This window comes from Mixophyes fleayi, chromosome 10 (assembly GCF_038048845.1).
Source record: "Mixophyes fleayi isolate aMixFle1 chromosome 10, aMixFle1.hap1, whole genome shotgun sequence".
Classification (NCBI taxonomy): Eukaryota; Metazoa; Chordata; class Amphibia; order Anura; family Limnodynastidae; genus Mixophyes; species Mixophyes fleayi.
Window position 1 is genome coordinate 104,204,448 of NC_134411.1, and position 19,512 is coordinate 104,223,959.

Below are 19,512 nucleotides of genomic sequence, written 5' to 3' on the forward strand. Positions count from 1 at the left end.
CTAATATGACTAATACCTGAGTATCCCTCTCTAACACTATACTAATATGACTAATACCTGAGTATCCCTCTCTAACACTATACTAATATGACTAATACCTGAGTATCCCTCTCTAACACTATACTAATATGACTAATACCTGAGTATCCCTCTCTAACACTATACTAATATGACTAATACTTGCCTTTGGAATGTCTGAGGACCCCTCTAGCACCACATCCACTGTCTGCCCTGGATGCACCTCCATGCGTGATGGGGACAGTCTGAAGACAGGACCCTGTGACTCAGATTGTGGGCCCCGAGGTTTTAGGTTTGGGAGCTGCTGTCGTTTGCGGAATTGAGGAAATCCTTCAGTCATCCAGTATAGCTGGTGGGTACGGCGACCATGGTTGGTCATAGTGAAGTGATAGCGGCAGGGACCGACACTGTATGAAGATGAATCTTTTATTACACAGAGAGTATAAAATACTAACAAACGTGTCAAGAAAATAGTCACATAAAGCTGCACATTTTAGTTATTTTAAATTATTACATAGTCCACATAAAGATTATGGCTCCAACACTCAGAGACTTCTCCCAGTGATCTAATGATGGCCATGCAGGTGAATCGCTCTCATTTAAACGAGAAGGAACGTCAGAGTATTTATGCCTCTACTGTGCAGCTCCAGGAGCCCCAAATGCCCAGGAAACTCCCGCTCCTAATCTGTGGCGGAGAAGCCAGGTTAGGAGTAGTTAATACTGCTCCACCAAAATCTGATTGTGTACTACCAATCACTCCTGAACATGCTCAGCGAACCAAGAACTGCTCAGCTGCTCTTGATTCTGGTGCCGCTGGAAACTTCATTGCCGCAAAGGTGGTTCAAGATTTGTGGCTACCCAAGGAGCCGTTACTCAGACCTTTCTACATCACGGCAGCGGAAGGAAGTCACATCTCATCGGACACTCCCTCTCAAGATTAGAGTGGGGGCTCTGCAATCAGAATTGTTAGAGCTTCTCATCATTCCTGAAGCCTCACATTCCTTAGTTTTAGGTCTGCCTTGACTCCGGTTACATAACCCCCAGATTGACTGGACTAAGTGCATCTTGTAAGGACTCCTGCCTTCAGCGTGTTATACCACTTAGAACCACAGTCTTCCCTGGTCAAGAACTTCCCCTTCCTTATCTTACAGAGACTTCTTTGTTGTCTTCAATAAAGTTGGTGCTGATTCCTTACCACCACATCAGGAGTGGAATTGTCCTATAGATTTTATTCCAGGGATAATGCCTCCTGGTGGGTACTTACTCTCTCTCCCTAAGACCAATTCCATGTCGGAATATATCCAGGAAAACCTTGGTTTATCTGTCCGTCTTCCTCACCTGCTGATGCAGGCTTCGTTTTTGTTGAGAAAAAACATGGGGGCTCCGCCCCTGCATTGACTATAGGAGGTTTGAACAATATCACTATTAAAAATCGCTACCCTTTGCCGCTTCTCATGGAAGTTTTTGATCGTGTCAGAGGTGCCACCATCTTCACCAAACTAGATTTGAGAGGGGCTTAAAATTTCATGAAGGGGACCAATGGAAGACAGCTTTTAACACTCGTAATGGGTACTACGAGTACCTTGTCATGCTAATCGGACTGAGCAATGCCCCAGTAGTTTTCCAGCACTATGTCAATGAAATTTTCCACGACCTCCTCTACAAAACAGTTGTCTACTTGGACGACATTCCTATCTTCTCCAACAATCTGTAATCTTATCATGCCCACGTCAAAGAGGGTCTTTCACGACTCCGTACCAACCGGCTCTTTTGTAAATTGGAGAAATGCCTCTTTGATGTACCATTCATCTCCTTCCTAGGTTATATTATATCTGGTGCTGATCTACAGATGGACCCAGAGAAGCTTAAGGTAATTCGCAATGGCCCCTTACAACCACTCTCAATGTGCTCCAACGCTTTCTGGGGTTTGTAAACTATTACAGAAAATTCATTAAAGACAATTGGTCTCAAGAGGCCAAAGCGGCATCAACAGCTTTTCACTTCTGACCCAGTTCTTCACCAGCCAGATATGTCCCGACCTTTAATCATGGATGTAAATGCTGTTCTATCCCAGCGTTTCTGCCGGCAGAGAGAGATTACTCCATAGGAGATCAAGAATTATTAGCCTTCAAGTTGGCTTTGAAAGAATGGAGATATCACTGTTATCACAGATCATAAAAATCTTCTGTATCTAAAGTCAGCCCAGTGTCTCAATCCAAGACGAGCTAGATGGGATTTGTTCTTTTCCAGGTTGGACTTCAAGGTAACTTATCATCCAGGATCCCAGAAATGCACTTTCTCATTCAAGATGAGGATCTTTGCCTCATTCAATGAGCTTCCATAATCAATCCTGTGTCCTTTTCCACCACCAATATTGTCCCTACCCCAACTCCAGGGAACATATTCACTCCAGCAATTTGCAAAAAATAACTTCAATGGGCTCACGCTTCCTGTTTCTCTGGACATCCTGGAGTTCAAAACAAATTAAATTCATCCTAATGGTGGCCTACTCTGAAGCAGGACATCCAAGAGCTCATAGCTTCCTGTTCCAAATGTGCTCAACACAAAATACCTCATCAGTCACCTTCAACCACTGTCTATTTCACACCAAGCCTGGACTCATCTATCTATGGACCATTTTATTCCTCTCATTGGACTACCCTCTGCTCCAAAACTGGCTCAATTGCTTATTCTGGAAATTTCAGGCTTCATGACTTGCCTTCAGAAATAATCTCCGATTGTTGGGTCCAGTTCATGGCCAAGTTCTATCGGTCTTTGTGTTCAGCTCTCCAAGTGAAGCTCAGGTTTTCGTCTTCCTTTCATCCCCAAACAAACGGTCAAACTGAAAGGGTGAATCAGGACTTAGAAACTTTTTTTCGCATATTTGTCTCATCTTCACAAGACAACTGGAAAGAAATTTTACCCTGGGCAGAATTCTCCCACAATAATCAGTACCACTCCTCCTCTGAATCTACACCCTTTTTCATGGTCTATGGTCTTCATCCTAGCTTCTTCCTTCTGCTATTGAACCTGCTGGTGATAGTACTTTAAGTACTATCCATGTCAAACCGTAATGCAGGTGTCCTAAGACGAGCTCTGGGAGAACAGAAATCTTTCCGTGGAAGGGCATAAGAGCAAAAACTGTGCTTGAGGGAGGGAATAAAAAACAAGCCCCACTGATTCTGAAAGATTTCTCTCAAGCTATGTTGAACTGATGGTCCAGACGGTTCTTCCTGCATGGCATCCGGCAGGGAATTTTGCATATTTGAAGGATACGTATAAAAGGCCAGATTTCTGCTGGTGATAGCACTTTATCCATGAAGTATTCATGATCCACTTTCCATAGAGCAGCAAGTTGCAAATCCTTGTTGAAAAGTTTGATCTAGATTAGGTTACATTCTACACTCCCTAAGTCTCCTAAATCCAAACTCAAAGAGGAGTTAAACATGAAGTAGAAAGGATGCTCGATTCACAGATTCATCATGACATCTTATCGACGGTCCAGAAGAACAAGCCTGGATTGAAGCTTCTGTGTGCTCCACACTTGGTCCATATCTTCCATGCAAAATTCCCTTTGAGCCCAAGAGGTGCCCAGGGTCCACCAACAAAGAGGGGGGTGGGGGTTATTGTCACGCACCAGGCTCTCAGGCTGCTGACCCTGTGGTCTGCAAGCTCTGCTGGTCTCAGATGTCTCCACTCCAGAGATCCATCTGCTGCTATCATGGATTCAGTCAACTCTGTCCAAGCATTCTGTTCTCCTTTCTGGCACTCTAGTTCTGTTCCCACATTCTGGTTCCGGCATTCCAGTTCTATTCCGGTATTCAGGTTCCAGCATTCCATTCCAGTTCTGCCATTCAGGTTTTGTTCCAGCATTCTGGTTACATTCCGACCCCTGAATTCCGGTCCCATTCCGGCATTCTGGTTCTGATCCGGTTCCATTCCAGCATTCCGGTACCAGTCAGGCTAATTCCGTAATTCCGGTTCCGTGACGGTATTCCGATTCCGTTCTGGCATTCTGGTCCATTACAGTGCTGTTCCTGGCTCAATCTGATTCACGATTTCTGTCTATTTATTCTGTAACGAAACAGCATTCCTTTTTTGTTAAGGTTCTGTTCCAGGTCCATCACCATTCCAGCGCTCTGGTTCCTGGACCAAGCCGGCTCCGTTCCGTGACCATTACGGCTCCGTTCTGGTTTTCTGGTTCTGGGACCATACCGGTTCAGTTACAGGGTTCCGTTCTGGGACTATTCCAGTTCCATTCTGGCATTTCGGGACCATTCCGGTTCCATTCTGGCATTGCGGTTCCATTCCGGCATTCCGGGTCCGTTCCAGGACCATTCCGGTTCTGTACCGGTTATGACCTGGCATTCCGGTTTCATTTCGGCATTCCGGGATCATTCCGGGATCATTCCGGGTTCATTCTAATTCCGTTCCCGCATTCCAGGACCGTTCCAGGTTCATTCCGGTTCAATTCCGGTTCCGTTCCAGCAGTCCAGGATCATTCTGGTTCTGTCCTGGCATTCCGGTTACGTTCCGGGACCATTTTGGTTCCGTTCCAGCATTCCAGTTCCATTCCGGCATTCCTGGACCAGCATTCTGGGATCATTCTGGTTCTGTTCCGAATATCCAGGCTTGTTCTGGTCTCGTCACAGTGTTCCGGGCCAGTTCCAGTTTCGTTCCCGGTTCATTCCGGTGCTGTTACGGGCTCATTCCGCTTTCGTTCTGGCATTCTGGGTCCACTCCAATTCCATTCCGCATTCTGGTTCCGTTTCATCATTCCGGTTCTGTCCCGTTTCCATTTTGGTATTTGGTTCTGTACCTGCCTTATTCCGGTTCCAGCCTTATTCCGTTTCTGTTCCATCAATATTCCGTCATTCAAGTTCCGTTTTGGCATTCCAGTTCCGGTCCAGACCCATTCCGGCATTAGGGTTCCAGTCTGGGCCCATTCTGGGTTTCCGTTTCAGTATTCCGGTCATGCTAGTGCATTCCGCTTCCGTTCCAGCCCCATTCTGGTTCCGTTCCATTTTGGTTCTGGTCCAGCATTCCGTTTCCACTCCGGTTTCATTCCATAACGTTCCAAGCGTACCGGTTCCAGTCTGGTCTTCTGATCACCTCTTGACTTCCTGACAGTCTCCTGTCCCACTCATATTATCTCCCGAATTTTCAGCAGCCACCACCTGCACTTGCTCTTTCCCCCTCAGACCAGCCAGCTCCAGAGACAAAACCCAGTCTGGGTATAGACAAGTCCCCGGGCGTGACAGTGACCTAGTGATGGACAGTATATATTCCATATAGGAGACTACGTCCCACCACTCAGAGACATCTCACAGTGACCTAGTGATGGACAAACGGCTGTGCAGGTCTTTGTGTGAGTTCACATTCTGCATATAGTGAGAGAAATGTATAGGAGATGTGGGAAGGGAGAACCCCGAATCTGAAAGTATATAATATAAATAGAATAACAGAGGAGTTATCTCCGTCCTACAAGCAGTAAACACGGTGAAGGATAGAAAGTTCAAGGTCAGTTTTGTCCAAATTACTGGCAGACTGATATTTATTAATTAATTTATTAAACTATTTGAGATGTCCAAGTGGTCCTGTGTTGTTATATTAATATGCACGAATGTGTCATCAGGTCTCCTGTAGAGATATTAGGACCCATCCAGCGAGGTCTGAATGACCAGCGGCAGAGGCATAGGTCGGTCCTCTATATAACAACACTACATAGACGGTTAGCGGAGTGTGCGAGGCGGACAGGGGTCACGCTCTCTGCTCGGCTTCTTGTATTACTGCAGGGGCTTAGCTGAAGTTACTGTGGTGTAATCTTGCATTGCTGCCCATTATACTCAGCGGGGTAGATAACAATGGTGCTGACAATGAGCCCCAGCAGGGGACATGGAGTGATATGTCGCATCTCCTCATTAACCCTGTGTGTCCCAGCCCTGTCCGCCAGGCTCTGTTCGTGCACTGCAGCAGAAGCCCAGCCCAGGGACAAGGAGGTTAAGTGGCATCTTATGTTGGCATTATGTTGCCATCATCGGATAAACCTTTGAGAGAACACACAAAGAGGTTGGTATCAGATGAAACCCCCAACAAAAGAGCTAGAAGAGGAGAATAGCAACCTGAACCTCTGTGACAGCCCCCAACCACTTAAACACTCATTTCCAATACACTTTCCACTGACACCGGAGACTAGGAAGGATTCTGCATCGCGGCACACAAAGGCTGGCACCTGGCACCCGCAGACATCTGTGCCCGGGCACATGACAATTGCTGGGTACGGAGATGCACATTATCCAGACCTAAACACAATCATTACATGAGCCCAGGAGATGCCCGACTGCTGCGTAAAGAGAGCCAGGAAGAGAAGGCAGCAATGCTTACCACTGTGCCACCTTCCCAATATGATACCATATCTCTACTATAGTATCTAGTGAACGTATTGCTTCATGGTTTATAATACCTTCATGTTCCTTGTAGACAATGTTACTACCCAACGTGATTAGTATATGGTGGGATGACTCCCTACATCTCCTTACTGCTGATCTGTAATCTAGTGGAGCATTATTACCTGAAATGGGCTCCAAGGTTCAGCACTGGTGCGAATGCCCTGTCAGTGACGATGGTGGTCCCGGTGCCCGTGGCATGTACCGGGATGAGGTGGGTGCTGCTGTTGGTAATAACCAGCTGGACGGTGTCTCTAAAAGCGATGGTATCATCCAGATGTGCTACAAGTGCCAGGAGGACCTCTCCTTCTGGCGGGATCTCCCCACAGCTGGGTTCTATGCGCCACAAAGATCGTTTCCGCCTCTAAGGAGAGAGTCCAAATCATACACTGGGAACTGGCGCAATTTGTATCTATGATCAGTGTGTCCGTTATACCGATATATAGTTCTCAGCTGAACAGAGGTAACGTCAGGATTATAAAGTGGGGGTTTCACCTTCTGTATATACAAACTATGTAACATACACACATTATACATGTACGTATATTGCAATTCAAAATGCCTGGAAGACAATCTATCTGGAGCAGTAGTGGACTCTAGACCCCATCTGATGGGGTGTAATGTGGGATACACCATGTGTGTGACCCTTGGTATGTACAGATGGGTGTAATGTGGGATACACCATGTGTGTGACCCTTGGTATGTACAGATGGGGTGTAATGAGGGATACACCATGTGTGTGACCCTTGGTATGTACAGATGGGGTGTAATGAGGGATACACCATGTGTGTGACCCTTGGTATGTACAGATGGGTGTAATGTAGGATACACCATGTGTGTGACCCTTGGTATGTACAGATGGGGTGTAATGTGGGATACACCATGTGTGTGACCCTTGGTATGTACAGACGGGGTGTAATGTAGGATACACCATGTGTGTGACCCTTGGTATGTACAGATGGGTGTAATGTGGGATACACCATGTGTGTGACCCTTGGTATGTACAGATGGGTGTAATGTAGGATACACCATGTGTGTGACCCTTGGTATGTACAGGACGGGGTGTAATGTGGGATACACCATGTGTGTGACCCTTGGTATGTACAGATGGGTGTAATGTGGGATACACCATGTGTGTGACCCTTGGTATGTACAGATGGGTGTAATGTGGGATACACCATGTTTGTGACCCTTGGTATGTACAGATGGGTGTAATGTGGGATACACCATGTGTGTGACCCTTGGTATGTACAGACGGGGTGTAATGTGGGATACACCATGTGTGTGACCCTTGGTATGTACAGACGGGGTGTAATGTAGGATACACCATGTGTGTGACCCTTGGTATGTACAGATGGGGTGTAATGTAGGATACACCATGTGTGTGACCCTTGGTATGTACAGATGGGGTGTAATGTAGGATACACCATGTGTGTGACCCTTGGTATGTACAGATGGGTGTAATGAGGGATATACTGTGTGTGTGACCCTTGGTATGTACAGATGGGTGTAATGAGGGATACACCATGTGTGTGACCCTTGGTATGTACAGACGGGGTGTAATGAGGGATACACCATGTGTGTGACCCTTGGTATGTACAGACGGGGTGTAATGTAGGATACACCATGTGTGTGACCCTTGGTATGTACAGATGGGTGTAATGAGGGATACACCATGTGTGTGACCCTTGGTATGTACAGACGGGGTGTAATGTGGGATACACCATGTGTGTGACCCTTGGTATGTACAGACGGGGTGTAATGAGGGATACACCATGTGCGTGACCCTTGGTATGTACAGACGTGGTGTAATGTGGGATACACCATGTGCGTGACCCTTGGTATGTACAGACGGGTGTAATGTGGGATACACCATGTGTGTGACCCTTGGTATGTACAGACGGGTGTAATGAGGGATACACCATGTGCGTGACCCTTGGTATGTACAGACGTGGTGTAATGTGGGATACACCATGTGTGTGACCCTTGGTATGTACAGACGGGGTGTAATGAGGGATACACCATGTGCGTGACCCTTGGTATGTACAGACGTGGTGTAATGTGGGATACACCATGTGCGTGACCCTTGGTATGTACAGACGGGGTGTAATGAGGGATACACCATGTGCGTGACCCTTGGTATGTACAGACGTGGTGTAATGTGGGATACACCATGTGCGTGACCCTTGGTATGTACAGACGGGTGTAATGTGGGATACACCATGTGCGTGACCCTTGGTATGTACAGATGGGTGTAATGTGGGATACACCATGTGTGTGACCCTTGGTATGTACAGACGGGTGTAATGTGGGATACACCATGTTTGTGACCCTTGGTATGTACAGACGGGTGTAATGTGGGATACACCATGTGTGTGACCCTTGGTATGTACAGATGGGTGTAATGTGGGATACACCATGTGTGTGACCCTTGGTATGTACAGACGGGGTGTAATGTGGGATACACCATGTGTGTGACCCTTGGTATGTACAGATGGGGTGTAATGAGGGATACACCATGTGTGTGACCCTTGGTATGTACAGATGGGTGTAATGTGGGATACACCATGTGTGTGACCCTTGGTATGTACAGACGGGGTGTAATGTGGGATACACCATGTGTGTGACCCTTGGTATGTACAGATGGGGTGTAATGAGGGATACACCATGTGTGTGACCCTTGGTATGTACAGATGGGTGTAATGTGGGATACACCATGTGTGTGACCCTTGGTATGTACAGACGGGGTGTAATGTGGGATACACCATGTGCGTGACCCTTGGTATGTACAGGACGGGGTGTAATGAGGGATACACCATGTGTGTGACCCTTGGTATGTACAGATGGGTGTAATGTGGGATACACCATGTGTGTGACCCTTGGTATGTACAGATGGGTGTAATGTGGGATACACCATGTGTGTGACCCTTGGTATGTACAGATGGGTGTAATGTGGGATACACCATGTGTGTGACCCTTGGTATGTACAGACGGGGTGTAATGAGGGATATACTATGTGTGTGACCCTTGGTATGTACAGACGGGGTGTAATGTGGGATACACCATGTGTGTGACCCTTGGTATGTACAGATGGGTGTAATGTGGGATACACCATGTGTGTGACCCTTGGTATGTACAGATGGGTGTAATGTGGGATACACCATGTGTGTGACCCTTGGTATGTACAGGACGGGGTGTAATGAGGGATACACCATGTGCGTGACCCTTGGTATGTACAGACGTGGTGTAATGTGGGATACACCATGTGCGTGACCCTTGGTATGTACAGACGTGGTGTAATGTGGGATATACCATGTGTGTGACCCTTGGTATGTACAGATGTGGTGTAATGAGGGATATACCATGTGTGTGACCCTTGGTATGTACAGACGGGGTGTAATGAGGGATACACCATGTGTGTGACCCTTGGTATGTACAGATGGGTGTAATGAGGGATACACCATGTGTGTGACCCTTGGTATGTACAGAAGTGGTGTAATGTGGGATATACCATGTGTGTGACCCTTGGTATGTACAGATGTGGTGTAATGAGGGATATACCATGTGTGTGACCCTTGGTATGTACAGACGGGGTGTAATGAGGGATATACCATGTGTGTGACCCTTGGTATGTACAGACGTGGTGTAATGTGGGATATACTATGTGTGTGACCCTTGGTATGTACAGACGTGGTGTAATGTGGGATACACCATGTGTGTGACCCTTGGTATGTACAGACGGGGTGTAATGAGGGATATACTGTGTGTGTGACCCTTGGTATGTACAGACGGGGTGTAATGAGGGATACACCATGTGTGTGACCCTTGGTATGTACAGGACAGGGTGTAATGAGGGATACACCATGTGTGTGACCCTTGGTATGTACAGGACGGGGTGTAATGTGGGATACACCATGTGTGTGACCCTTGGTATGTACAGGACGGGGTGTAATGAGGGATACACCATGTGCGTGACCCTTGGTATGTACAGACGTGGTGTAATGTGGGATACACCATGTGCGTGACCCTTGGTATGTACAGACGTGGTGTAATGAGGGATACACCATGTGTGTGACCCTTGGTATGTACAGATGGGTGTAATGAGGGATACACCATGTGTGTGACCCTTGGTATGTACAGACGTGGTGTAATGTGGGATATACCATGTGTGTGACCCTTGGTATGTACAGATGTGGTGTAATGAGGGATATACCATGTGTGTGACCCTTGGTATGTACAGACGGGGTGTAATGAGGGATATACCATGTGTGTGACCCTTGGTATGTACAGACGTGGTGTAATGTGGGATATACTATGTGTGTGACCCTTGGTATGTACAGACGTGGTGTAATGTGGGATACACCATGTGTGTGACCCTTGGTATGTACAGACGGGGTGTAATGAGGGATATACTGTGTGTGTGACCCTTGGTATGTACAGACGGGGTGTAATGTAGGATACACCATGTGTGTGACCCTTGGTATGTACAGACGGGGTGTAATGAGGGATACACCATGTGTGTGACCCTTGGTATGTACAGGACGGGGTGTAATGAGGGATACACCATGTGTGTGACCCTTGGTATGTACAGGACGGGGTGTAATGTGGGATACACCATGTGCGTGACCCTTGGTATGTACAGATGGGGTGTAATGAGGGATACACCATGTGTGTGACCCTTGGTATGTACAGGACGGGGTGTAATGAGGGATACACCATGTGTGTGACCCTTGGTATGTACAGGACGGGGTGTAATGTGGGATACACCATGTGTGTGACCCTTGGTATGTACAGACAGGGTGTAATGAGGGATACACCATGTGTGTGACCCTTGGTATGTACAGATCGGTGTAATGTGGGATACACCATGTGTGTGACCCTTGGTATGTACAGATGGGGTGTAATGAGGGATATACTATGTGTGTGACCCTTGGTATGTACAGATGGGTGTAATGTGGGATATACTATGTGTGTGACCTTTGGTATGTACAGACGGGGTGTAATGAGGGATACACCATGTGTGTGACCCTTGGTATGTACAGATGTGGTGTAATGAGGGATATACTATGTGTGTGACCCTTGGTATGTACAGATGTGGTGTAATGAGGGATATACTATGTGTGTGACCCTTGGTATGTACAGACGGGTGAAATGAGAGATACACCATGTGTGTGACCCTTGGTATATACAGATGTGGTGTAATGAGGGATACACCATGTGCGTGACCCTTGGTATGTACAGATGTGGTGTAATGAGGGATATACTATGTGTGTGACCCTTGGTATGTACAGATGTGGTGTAATGAGGGATATACTATGTGTGTGACCCTTGGTATGTACAGACGGGTGAAATGAGAGATACACCATGTGTGTGACCCTTGGTATGTACAGACGGGTGTAATGTGGGATACACGATGTGTGTGACCCTTGGTATGTACAGGACGGGGTGCAGATTACAGCTGGGGGCTCTTGATCTGCTGCTGGGACTAATAACAGACAAGTGGTTTGAAGCCTCCAGAGAAGGATTGTAAATATTTCACAATTTTTTTACATTTTCCTATTAGACATAAGTGTTCATTAATGTGTTTAGAGCTCTTCAGGGCTGGTGTATAATTACCAGTCTCCATAGGAACCCAGATCGGAGAATTTGGGAGCTATGAGCACAGTCCCAGTATGACACAGAAATGTCAGAGGAAATACAATGTCCCATCACGTGGACTAAGGTAATAAGTCACCACTTAATGTGACATGTCTGCTGAACGGTGCTTACCATGGTGGCCTGGAAAGGTGCCGGGATCAGAGACTGGTTACACAGCTGCAGGGTTCTGGAAACATCAGTCAGAACCGGGACGTTCCCAAAGTCCAGCTCACTGGGATGTACATGGACTATGGGCCCCTCCCCGATGCAGAACAGGACAATCTCCTAATAAAAGACAACGTTACGTTATTATACAGCATTAACGGAGCAGCATAGGGGCCACATACCCAGTGGCTGTAAACAGAGGTGATACAAAGAGTATATCAGTCACAGTACGCTGTACAACTCCTCGTTACTACTGACTGTATCTAAGTAATAATATCACAGTCAGAAAGGTGCCCAGTGAGCTATATATGGCTTATCATGCTGAGCAGAAGGCCCATTCCCTTCACTGATGAGCCACAGCAAGGACGGAGCAGTCTGTGTAGACAGATTCTGTATCAGCACATTTTGTGATGTGCTCTGAGTACCAAGTGGGTAAATGATTAATTCAAAGGTATGTGATGAACATGGTCAGATGTGACACCTATAATGTAGGGGCTTAGTCAAAGCTCCGTAAAATGACGGCTGTTTGTTTTTAGGTGTGATTTGCACAGGAGTGATCAAAACGATATACAATAATTACAGTATGTGCCTGGGACACTCTAGAGGGGTCACAATCACTACATAATATGCTGGCGATATATAAATATACGTTAATAATAAATAAAGGGGTAAATGGACCCTGCCTGCTGTAGACCACGTCTCTCTTACCAGTGGAGGCTCAGTAGATCCAAACACTGTAATCTGAGCCTCACTGCACTGTTCCCCGGTCTCCTGGGCCTTCAGTACAATGGGCACCTCCACACTGCTCTGAGGCTCCATGATACCGCTGGCTTTGGGGCTGTAATACAGGATTCTGGAGGAGGAATCGGTCTCCTGCATAAAATGAATATTTACAAATTCCTGTTACTGAGATATTCATATAGTTTGTATTAAATTGTGGACAGAAAAACAGGATTTTTGCACTTACGTTAAATCCCTTTCTCTGATTCCACTGGGGGACACCGCTACCCTGGCTATAGAGGGCTAGTCCAGGAGGATGCACTTCATTTAAAATCTGTATAAATGCAGAAGCTCCTCCCCTTCTCTATCCCTTCTACAATGGTCTCTCAGTAATTAATTAACATAGATCCATAGGATAGAATCAGGGCCGGATTAACCCGAGGTCTAACTGGGCTATAGCCCAGGGGCCTCGGGCATCCAGGGGGCCCTTCAAACTCCTCAGCAGCATTATTGATCGGTCGGGGGCGCCCCCAGCCCGATCAATGCTGCTGAGTACTGTCAGTGCAGTCCTCCGTCCCGGCGCGCTGTAGTCTGCTTACTGAGGATATCTCGCGAGAGTTCATGAACTCTCGCGAGATCTCCTCAGTAAGGAGCTTACAGCGCGCCGGGACAGAGGACTGCACTGACAGGTAAGTGCTTGGGGGGGTCCTCGTGGGGGGCGGCGGACGGCTCACATTGGGGGCCTCGCGGGGAATGGAGGGCCCCTTAGCCCAGGGGCCTCCATTCCCTTAATCCGGCCCTGGATAGAATAGAAAGGATGTCATAAAGCAAATATATTAATCTTTGGCAAACACACATCCATCACATACACCATCAACAACCAGCTCTCCACGATTTGAACAGATCATTCACCGGGATGAACGGCTACTTAGGAAGTCTGATACCATTTAAGCTGCTGGAATATTTTGTTCCACCCAGCGCATTATTTTGGCAGTCTCTTTCATTGGCCGGGAGCTCTTGGTGCCTTCTGATGAATTATATTAGCCATGGTCATGGCATTGTCTGATTGAATCTGAATGGCCTCCCCTTAAACAAGAGACCATTTAATACCACTCTTAATTCAACAACTCTTATTGGAAGTTTTGCCTCCTCCCAGGACCAATGAGGCAGATGAAGGGGCAGAATCACAGCTCCCCATCCTTGGTGGCCGCCATCTGTAGTTATGATCGTCTGTCCCTTATGGTGAAGGGATGATCCTCGATGATATTGTCTGTCTTCACCCACCAGAAGAGAGACTGACATAACCGAGAGGACAGCCTGATGAACTGGCTCGCCAGGCGGTGGTTCCATCCGGTCCACTTTGCTAGAAATTTGATTTGGGAAGTCCTCAAGAGAAACCACACAAACTAGAAGGTGGACACCATTGTTCCTAGGTGCATGCATAACATAATTGATACCTGTTTATCAGTCCCTGTAGAGTGAGCATCTGCTCCTCTGGCAATATATAACTCACTAGGCAGGAGTCAGGTTTGACTTCTGATAGTTTAATTCCACCTATGGGATTCCAACACCTGGACTGTCACCTGTAAGTGGGTCTCAAGGGGGGATGAAAATCCCTCACTGATAGGTAATCTAGGGAACTACGGTCTTTCCTGGATCCCAGAAGAGCGGCCATGGGCGCCATCATTGTTGTAAACACCCTCAGTGCTGTTGCCAGACTGAAGGATACAGCCCAAAACTGAAAATTAAGGTGTTTGACTGGATATCTGAGAACACCCAAATGTCCTTCCCAGATAGGAACATGTAGGTATGCGTCATTCATGTCCATGGAGGATAACATTTATGACTGACCTTGGAGACTGGAACCTGTTCACACACAGAAGGTTTTTTAGGGACTTTTGGTTCAGGGTGGGTCAAAGTGTCAAATCTGGTTTTGCACTAGGAAAAGATTGGATTAAAGAGCCAACTGTCTTTGCTCTTCTGGGAACTGGGACGACCACTCCAGTGCAGACTAAAGATTGAATATCTTCTTCTAAAGCTAATCTCTTTCCTGTGTCTCACACAAGATTGGTGTTAAATAGTTGGGCGGTCTCTGTTCATCAGACAGCTGAGCGGTCTCTGTTCATCAGACAGCTGAGCGGTCTCTGTTCATCAGACAGCTGAGCGGTCTCTGTTCATCAGACAGCTGAGCGGTCTCTGTTCATCAGACAGCTGAGCGGTCTCTGTTCATCAGACAGCTGAGCGGTCTCTGTTCATCAGACAGCTGAGCGGTCTCTGTTCATCAGACAGCTGAGCGGTCTCTGTTCATCAGACAGCTGAGCGGTCTCTGTTCATCAGACAGGTGAACCTTCTGTTTGGGGAATTCGGGAGATCTGTGATATTGCTTCACTCCTTGATTCCTCTCATCCATGCATCTGAAGTGGAGCAGACCCACCGATTCTGGAGGAGAAGAAGGTGGGCTCCTAGGACTCTCTCTTATAGATGTGTTCTTCAAATTTAATTGAGAAGGAACAGAATCTTGGCTCTGAATCTAGGGGGTAAATGTATTAAGCATCGGTTTCTACAAGTCGGATATCGGCGACTTTGCAGGGGGAATTTAGAGAGACGATGGCTTTCAGGGCAAAACTAATATGTTAAAAGTAATAAGTTACCTGTGGCACAAGAGCGTAACATCCCGGGAGGTTGCTGGGGTTGGTCAACGTCACGGTCCTCTCATACGGATATTGCAGGAGGCAGCGGTTATATTTCACAGCAAAATTTTCCACATACAGGGGGGGCACCAGGCACCTATGTACAGCCGAATAAGGTCAGTATACTGGCGGCAGGATGTGGCAGGGATACAGTGGACAGAGACTGAATGTTTCATTTACCTAGCAGCAATTGGCAAAGCCAGAACCTCATCTCCAATACCATCCACATCAACCACCAGGGCCAGCTCATACTTCTTCACCTGGTTCGAGCAGAGGGTGACCTAAAACCAGAACAATTACTCAGGGTGGAACTGTTTTATAGTATTGGATATATGTATATTCCTCTCTATAGAGTGTCTTGTTCTACCTATAGAGATGATCTGCAGAGGACGTGAGAAGAGTAATACAATATACAGAGAACATAAAACAGTAAATAGGAAACAGCTGGTCAGGTAGAGACTGTTCCCTGGAGTTGGACAGAGTTTTGCTGAGCGGAGAGGAAAATGCTGACAGCAGAGTCACAGCGGTTATTAGTAATTTATCGGCTGGCGATGGTTGTCCTCCACATGTGAGGTCACCTGAATCAGTAGCAGGAAGAGGGCGCCGGGGGGGCTGGTGTGACTGAAAAGATAGATAATGGACCTAATGATACAGGTAGAAGAGAGAGCAGCTGTCTGTACGTATAACGTGCCGGGATAGTAACTGTGGCCTCGGGTAATGCAGAGAGAACAGCTGTCACTTCCGCCTGGGTTCTGTGTCATCCCCAGGTACAAGGCACATCTTGTAAAGCTGCTTTGCACACATTTATTATTAAACAGGGCATCTAGTAAATAAGTCATGCAGGTTGTTTATCACAGGATGTCAAACTTTTCTGGGCAGGATTCCCCTCTCCATTCTCAGAAACATTGTGTTCCTCCAAAGCTCAACATACATAATAGATGTTAAAGGTAAGAAGGTTACAGAATATTGGACAACCCCCCTTTTTCTAAAACCGGTCCCCCCATGGAGCTAATAGGTGAGGCTCACCGGGAGCTGGAGGACTGACAGGAGGGCTACACTACATCCACCCAACGGCCACATAACTGGGTAGTTTATATAACTATGTCCATCATGCTCTCTCCTCTGCAGCAAGATGCCATGTTAGGAGGGAGGGGCTTCTCTACCTGAGCCAGCAGAGTGGGAATAACAGGCTTGCAACCTTGCTTTGCAGAAGTACATTGGGTCTTATTTACAAAACGCACACCACAAAACACCTTAGTTTGGTATCAGTGCTCCTGGATGTTCCACTCAGCATATTACAAGGTGGCGGTCTACTCCTGAACCTCTGAAGAAGGTCTCTCCAACTAGGATTGTGCTTAGGCAGTGGGGGGCAACAGGAGGCTCGTGAACCTTCACCAGCGGTCCTCAGATGGCCACTCCCAATTGGATTTAATCTCTGCTTTGTTATAATACAGAAACTAGGACTCTGCATCACACAGGGAGGAGGAGGGAGCACAGTGTGCGATCCAAGGCAGCTTGGAGGGAAGTAACTAGGAGAAATAGCTTTAGTAAGCAAAAGTGGGGAGGTCTGATGGGCATGTGAGTGATCTGATAGGCATGTGAGTGATCTGACAGGCATGTGGGGAGGTCTGACGGGCATGTGGGGAGGTCTGATGGGCATGTGGGGTGGTCTGATGGGCATGTGGGGTGGTCTGACAGGCATGTGGGGAGGTCTGATGGGCATGTGGGGAGGTCTGATGGGCATGTGGGGTGGTCTGATGGGCATGTGGGGTGGTCTGACAGGCATGTGGGGAGGTCTGATGGGCATGTGAGTGATCTGACAGGCATGTGGGGTCATCTGACGGGCATGTGGGGAGGTCTGATGGGCATGTGGGGTGATCTGACAGGCATGTGGGGTGATCTGACGGGCATGTGGGGTGGTCTGATGGGCATGTGAGTGATCTGACAGGCATGTGGGGTGGTCTGATGGGCATGTGAGTGATCTGACAGGCATGTGGGGAGGTCTGATGGGCATGTGAGTGATCTGACAGGCATGTGGGGTGGTCTGATGGGCATGTGAGTGATCTGACAGGCATGTGGGGTGGTCTGATGGGCATGTGAGTGATCTGACAGGCATGTGGGGTGGTCTGATGGGCATGTGAGTGATCTGACAGGCATGTGGGGTGGTCTGATGGGCATGTGAGTGATCTGACAGGCATGTGGGGTGGTCTGATGGGCATGTGAGTGATCTGACAGGCATGTGGGGTGGTCTGATGGGCATGTGAGTGATCTGACAGGCATGTGGGGTGGTCTGATGGGCATGTGAGTGATCTGATGGGCATGTGGGGAGGTCTGATGGGCATGTGGGGAGGTCTGATGGGCATGTGGGGTGGTCTGACGGGCATGTGGGGTGGTCTGACGGGCATGTGAGGTGGTCTGACGGGCATGTGGGGTGGTCTGATGGGCATGTGGGGTGATCTGACAGGCATGTGGGGAGGTCTGATGGGCATGTGAGTGATCTGACAGGCATGTGGGGTGGTCTGATGGGCATGTGAGTGATCTGACAGGCATGTGGGGAGGTCTGATGGGCATGTGAGTGATCTGACAGGCATGTGGGGTGATCTGACGGGCATGTGGGGAGGTCTGATGGGCATGTGGGGTGATCTGACGGGCATGTGGGGTGATCTGACGGGCATGTGGGGTGGTCTGATGGGCATGTGGGGAGGTCTGATGGGCATGTGGGGTGATCTGACAGGCATGTGGGGTGATCTGACAGGCATGTGGGATGGTCTGATGGGCATGAAGGGACTGTGATTAGGTGTAGGGAGATGCCAAGACGTGTGCATTGGGCAAGAGGTGTAAAGAACGGGTCCTAGTGAAAGTAAAGGAGGAACCCGGATCTCTGACAGCTTTGTATAATAACTGTCCATTTCTATACAGCACAGCAGCTAATCATAAGGAATTGTCCTCATTCTGCCCCACTACTCAATGTGTCCATAGGAAAGTGCCCCTCCACAAACACCCTGTAATATACCCTGTCCTGTAATATACCCTGTCCTGTAATATACCCTGTAATGTAATATACCCTGTCCTGTAATATACCCTGTCCTGTAATATACCCTGTCATGTAATATACCCTGTAATGTAATATACCCTGTCCTGTAATATACCCTGTCCTGTAATATACCCTGTCCTGTAATATACCCTGTAATGTAATATACCCTGTAATGTTATATACCCTGTAATGTAATATACCCTGTCCTGTAATATACCCTGTCCTGTAATATACCCTGTAATGTAATATACCCTGTAATGTAATATACTCTGTAATGTAATAAACCCTGTAATGTAATATACCCTGTCCTGTAATATACCCTGTCCTGTAATATACCCTGTAATGTAATATACCCTGTCCTGTAATATACCCTGTCCTGTAATATACCCTGTAATGTAATATACCCTGTAATGTTATATACCCTGTAATGTAATATACCCTGTCCTGTAATATACCCTGTAATGTTATATACCCTGTAATGTAATATACCCTGTCCTGTAATATACCCTGTAATGTAATATACCCTGTCATGTTATATACCCTGTCATGTAATATACCCTGTAATGTAATATACCCTGTCCTGTAATATACCCTGTCCTGTAATATACCCTGTAATGTAATATACCCTGTAATGTAATATACCCTGTAATATACCCTTTAATGTAATATACCCTGTAATGTAATATACCGTCCTGTAATATACCCTGTAATGTAATATACTCTGTAATGTAATATACCCTGTCCTGTAATATACCCTGTAATGTTATATACCCTGTAATGTAATATACCCTGTCCTGTAATA

General features: G+C 47.1%; 1 protein-coding gene across 1 annotated transcript in view; it reads right to left on the bottom strand.

Moving 5' to 3' along the window:
• Positions 1 to 19,512, bottom strand: part of HYDIN (HYDIN axonemal central pair apparatus protein) — a 166,770-nt gene that overhangs the window by 83,493 nt on the left and 63,765 nt on the right. The window contains exons 15-20 of the mRNA XM_075189418.1: positions 15,857 to 15,957; positions 15,638 to 15,773; positions 12,975 to 13,139; positions 12,234 to 12,386; positions 6,590 to 6,828; positions 185 to 425 (exon numbers count right to left, since the gene is read on the bottom strand). Coding sequence (XP_075045519.1) covers positions 185 to 425; positions 6,590 to 6,828; positions 12,234 to 12,386; positions 12,975 to 13,139; positions 15,638 to 15,773; positions 15,857 to 15,957 — 1,035 coding nt within the window. The remainder of the gene's footprint in view (positions 1 to 184; positions 426 to 6,589; positions 6,829 to 12,233; positions 12,387 to 12,974; positions 13,140 to 15,637; positions 15,774 to 15,856; positions 15,958 to 19,512) is intronic.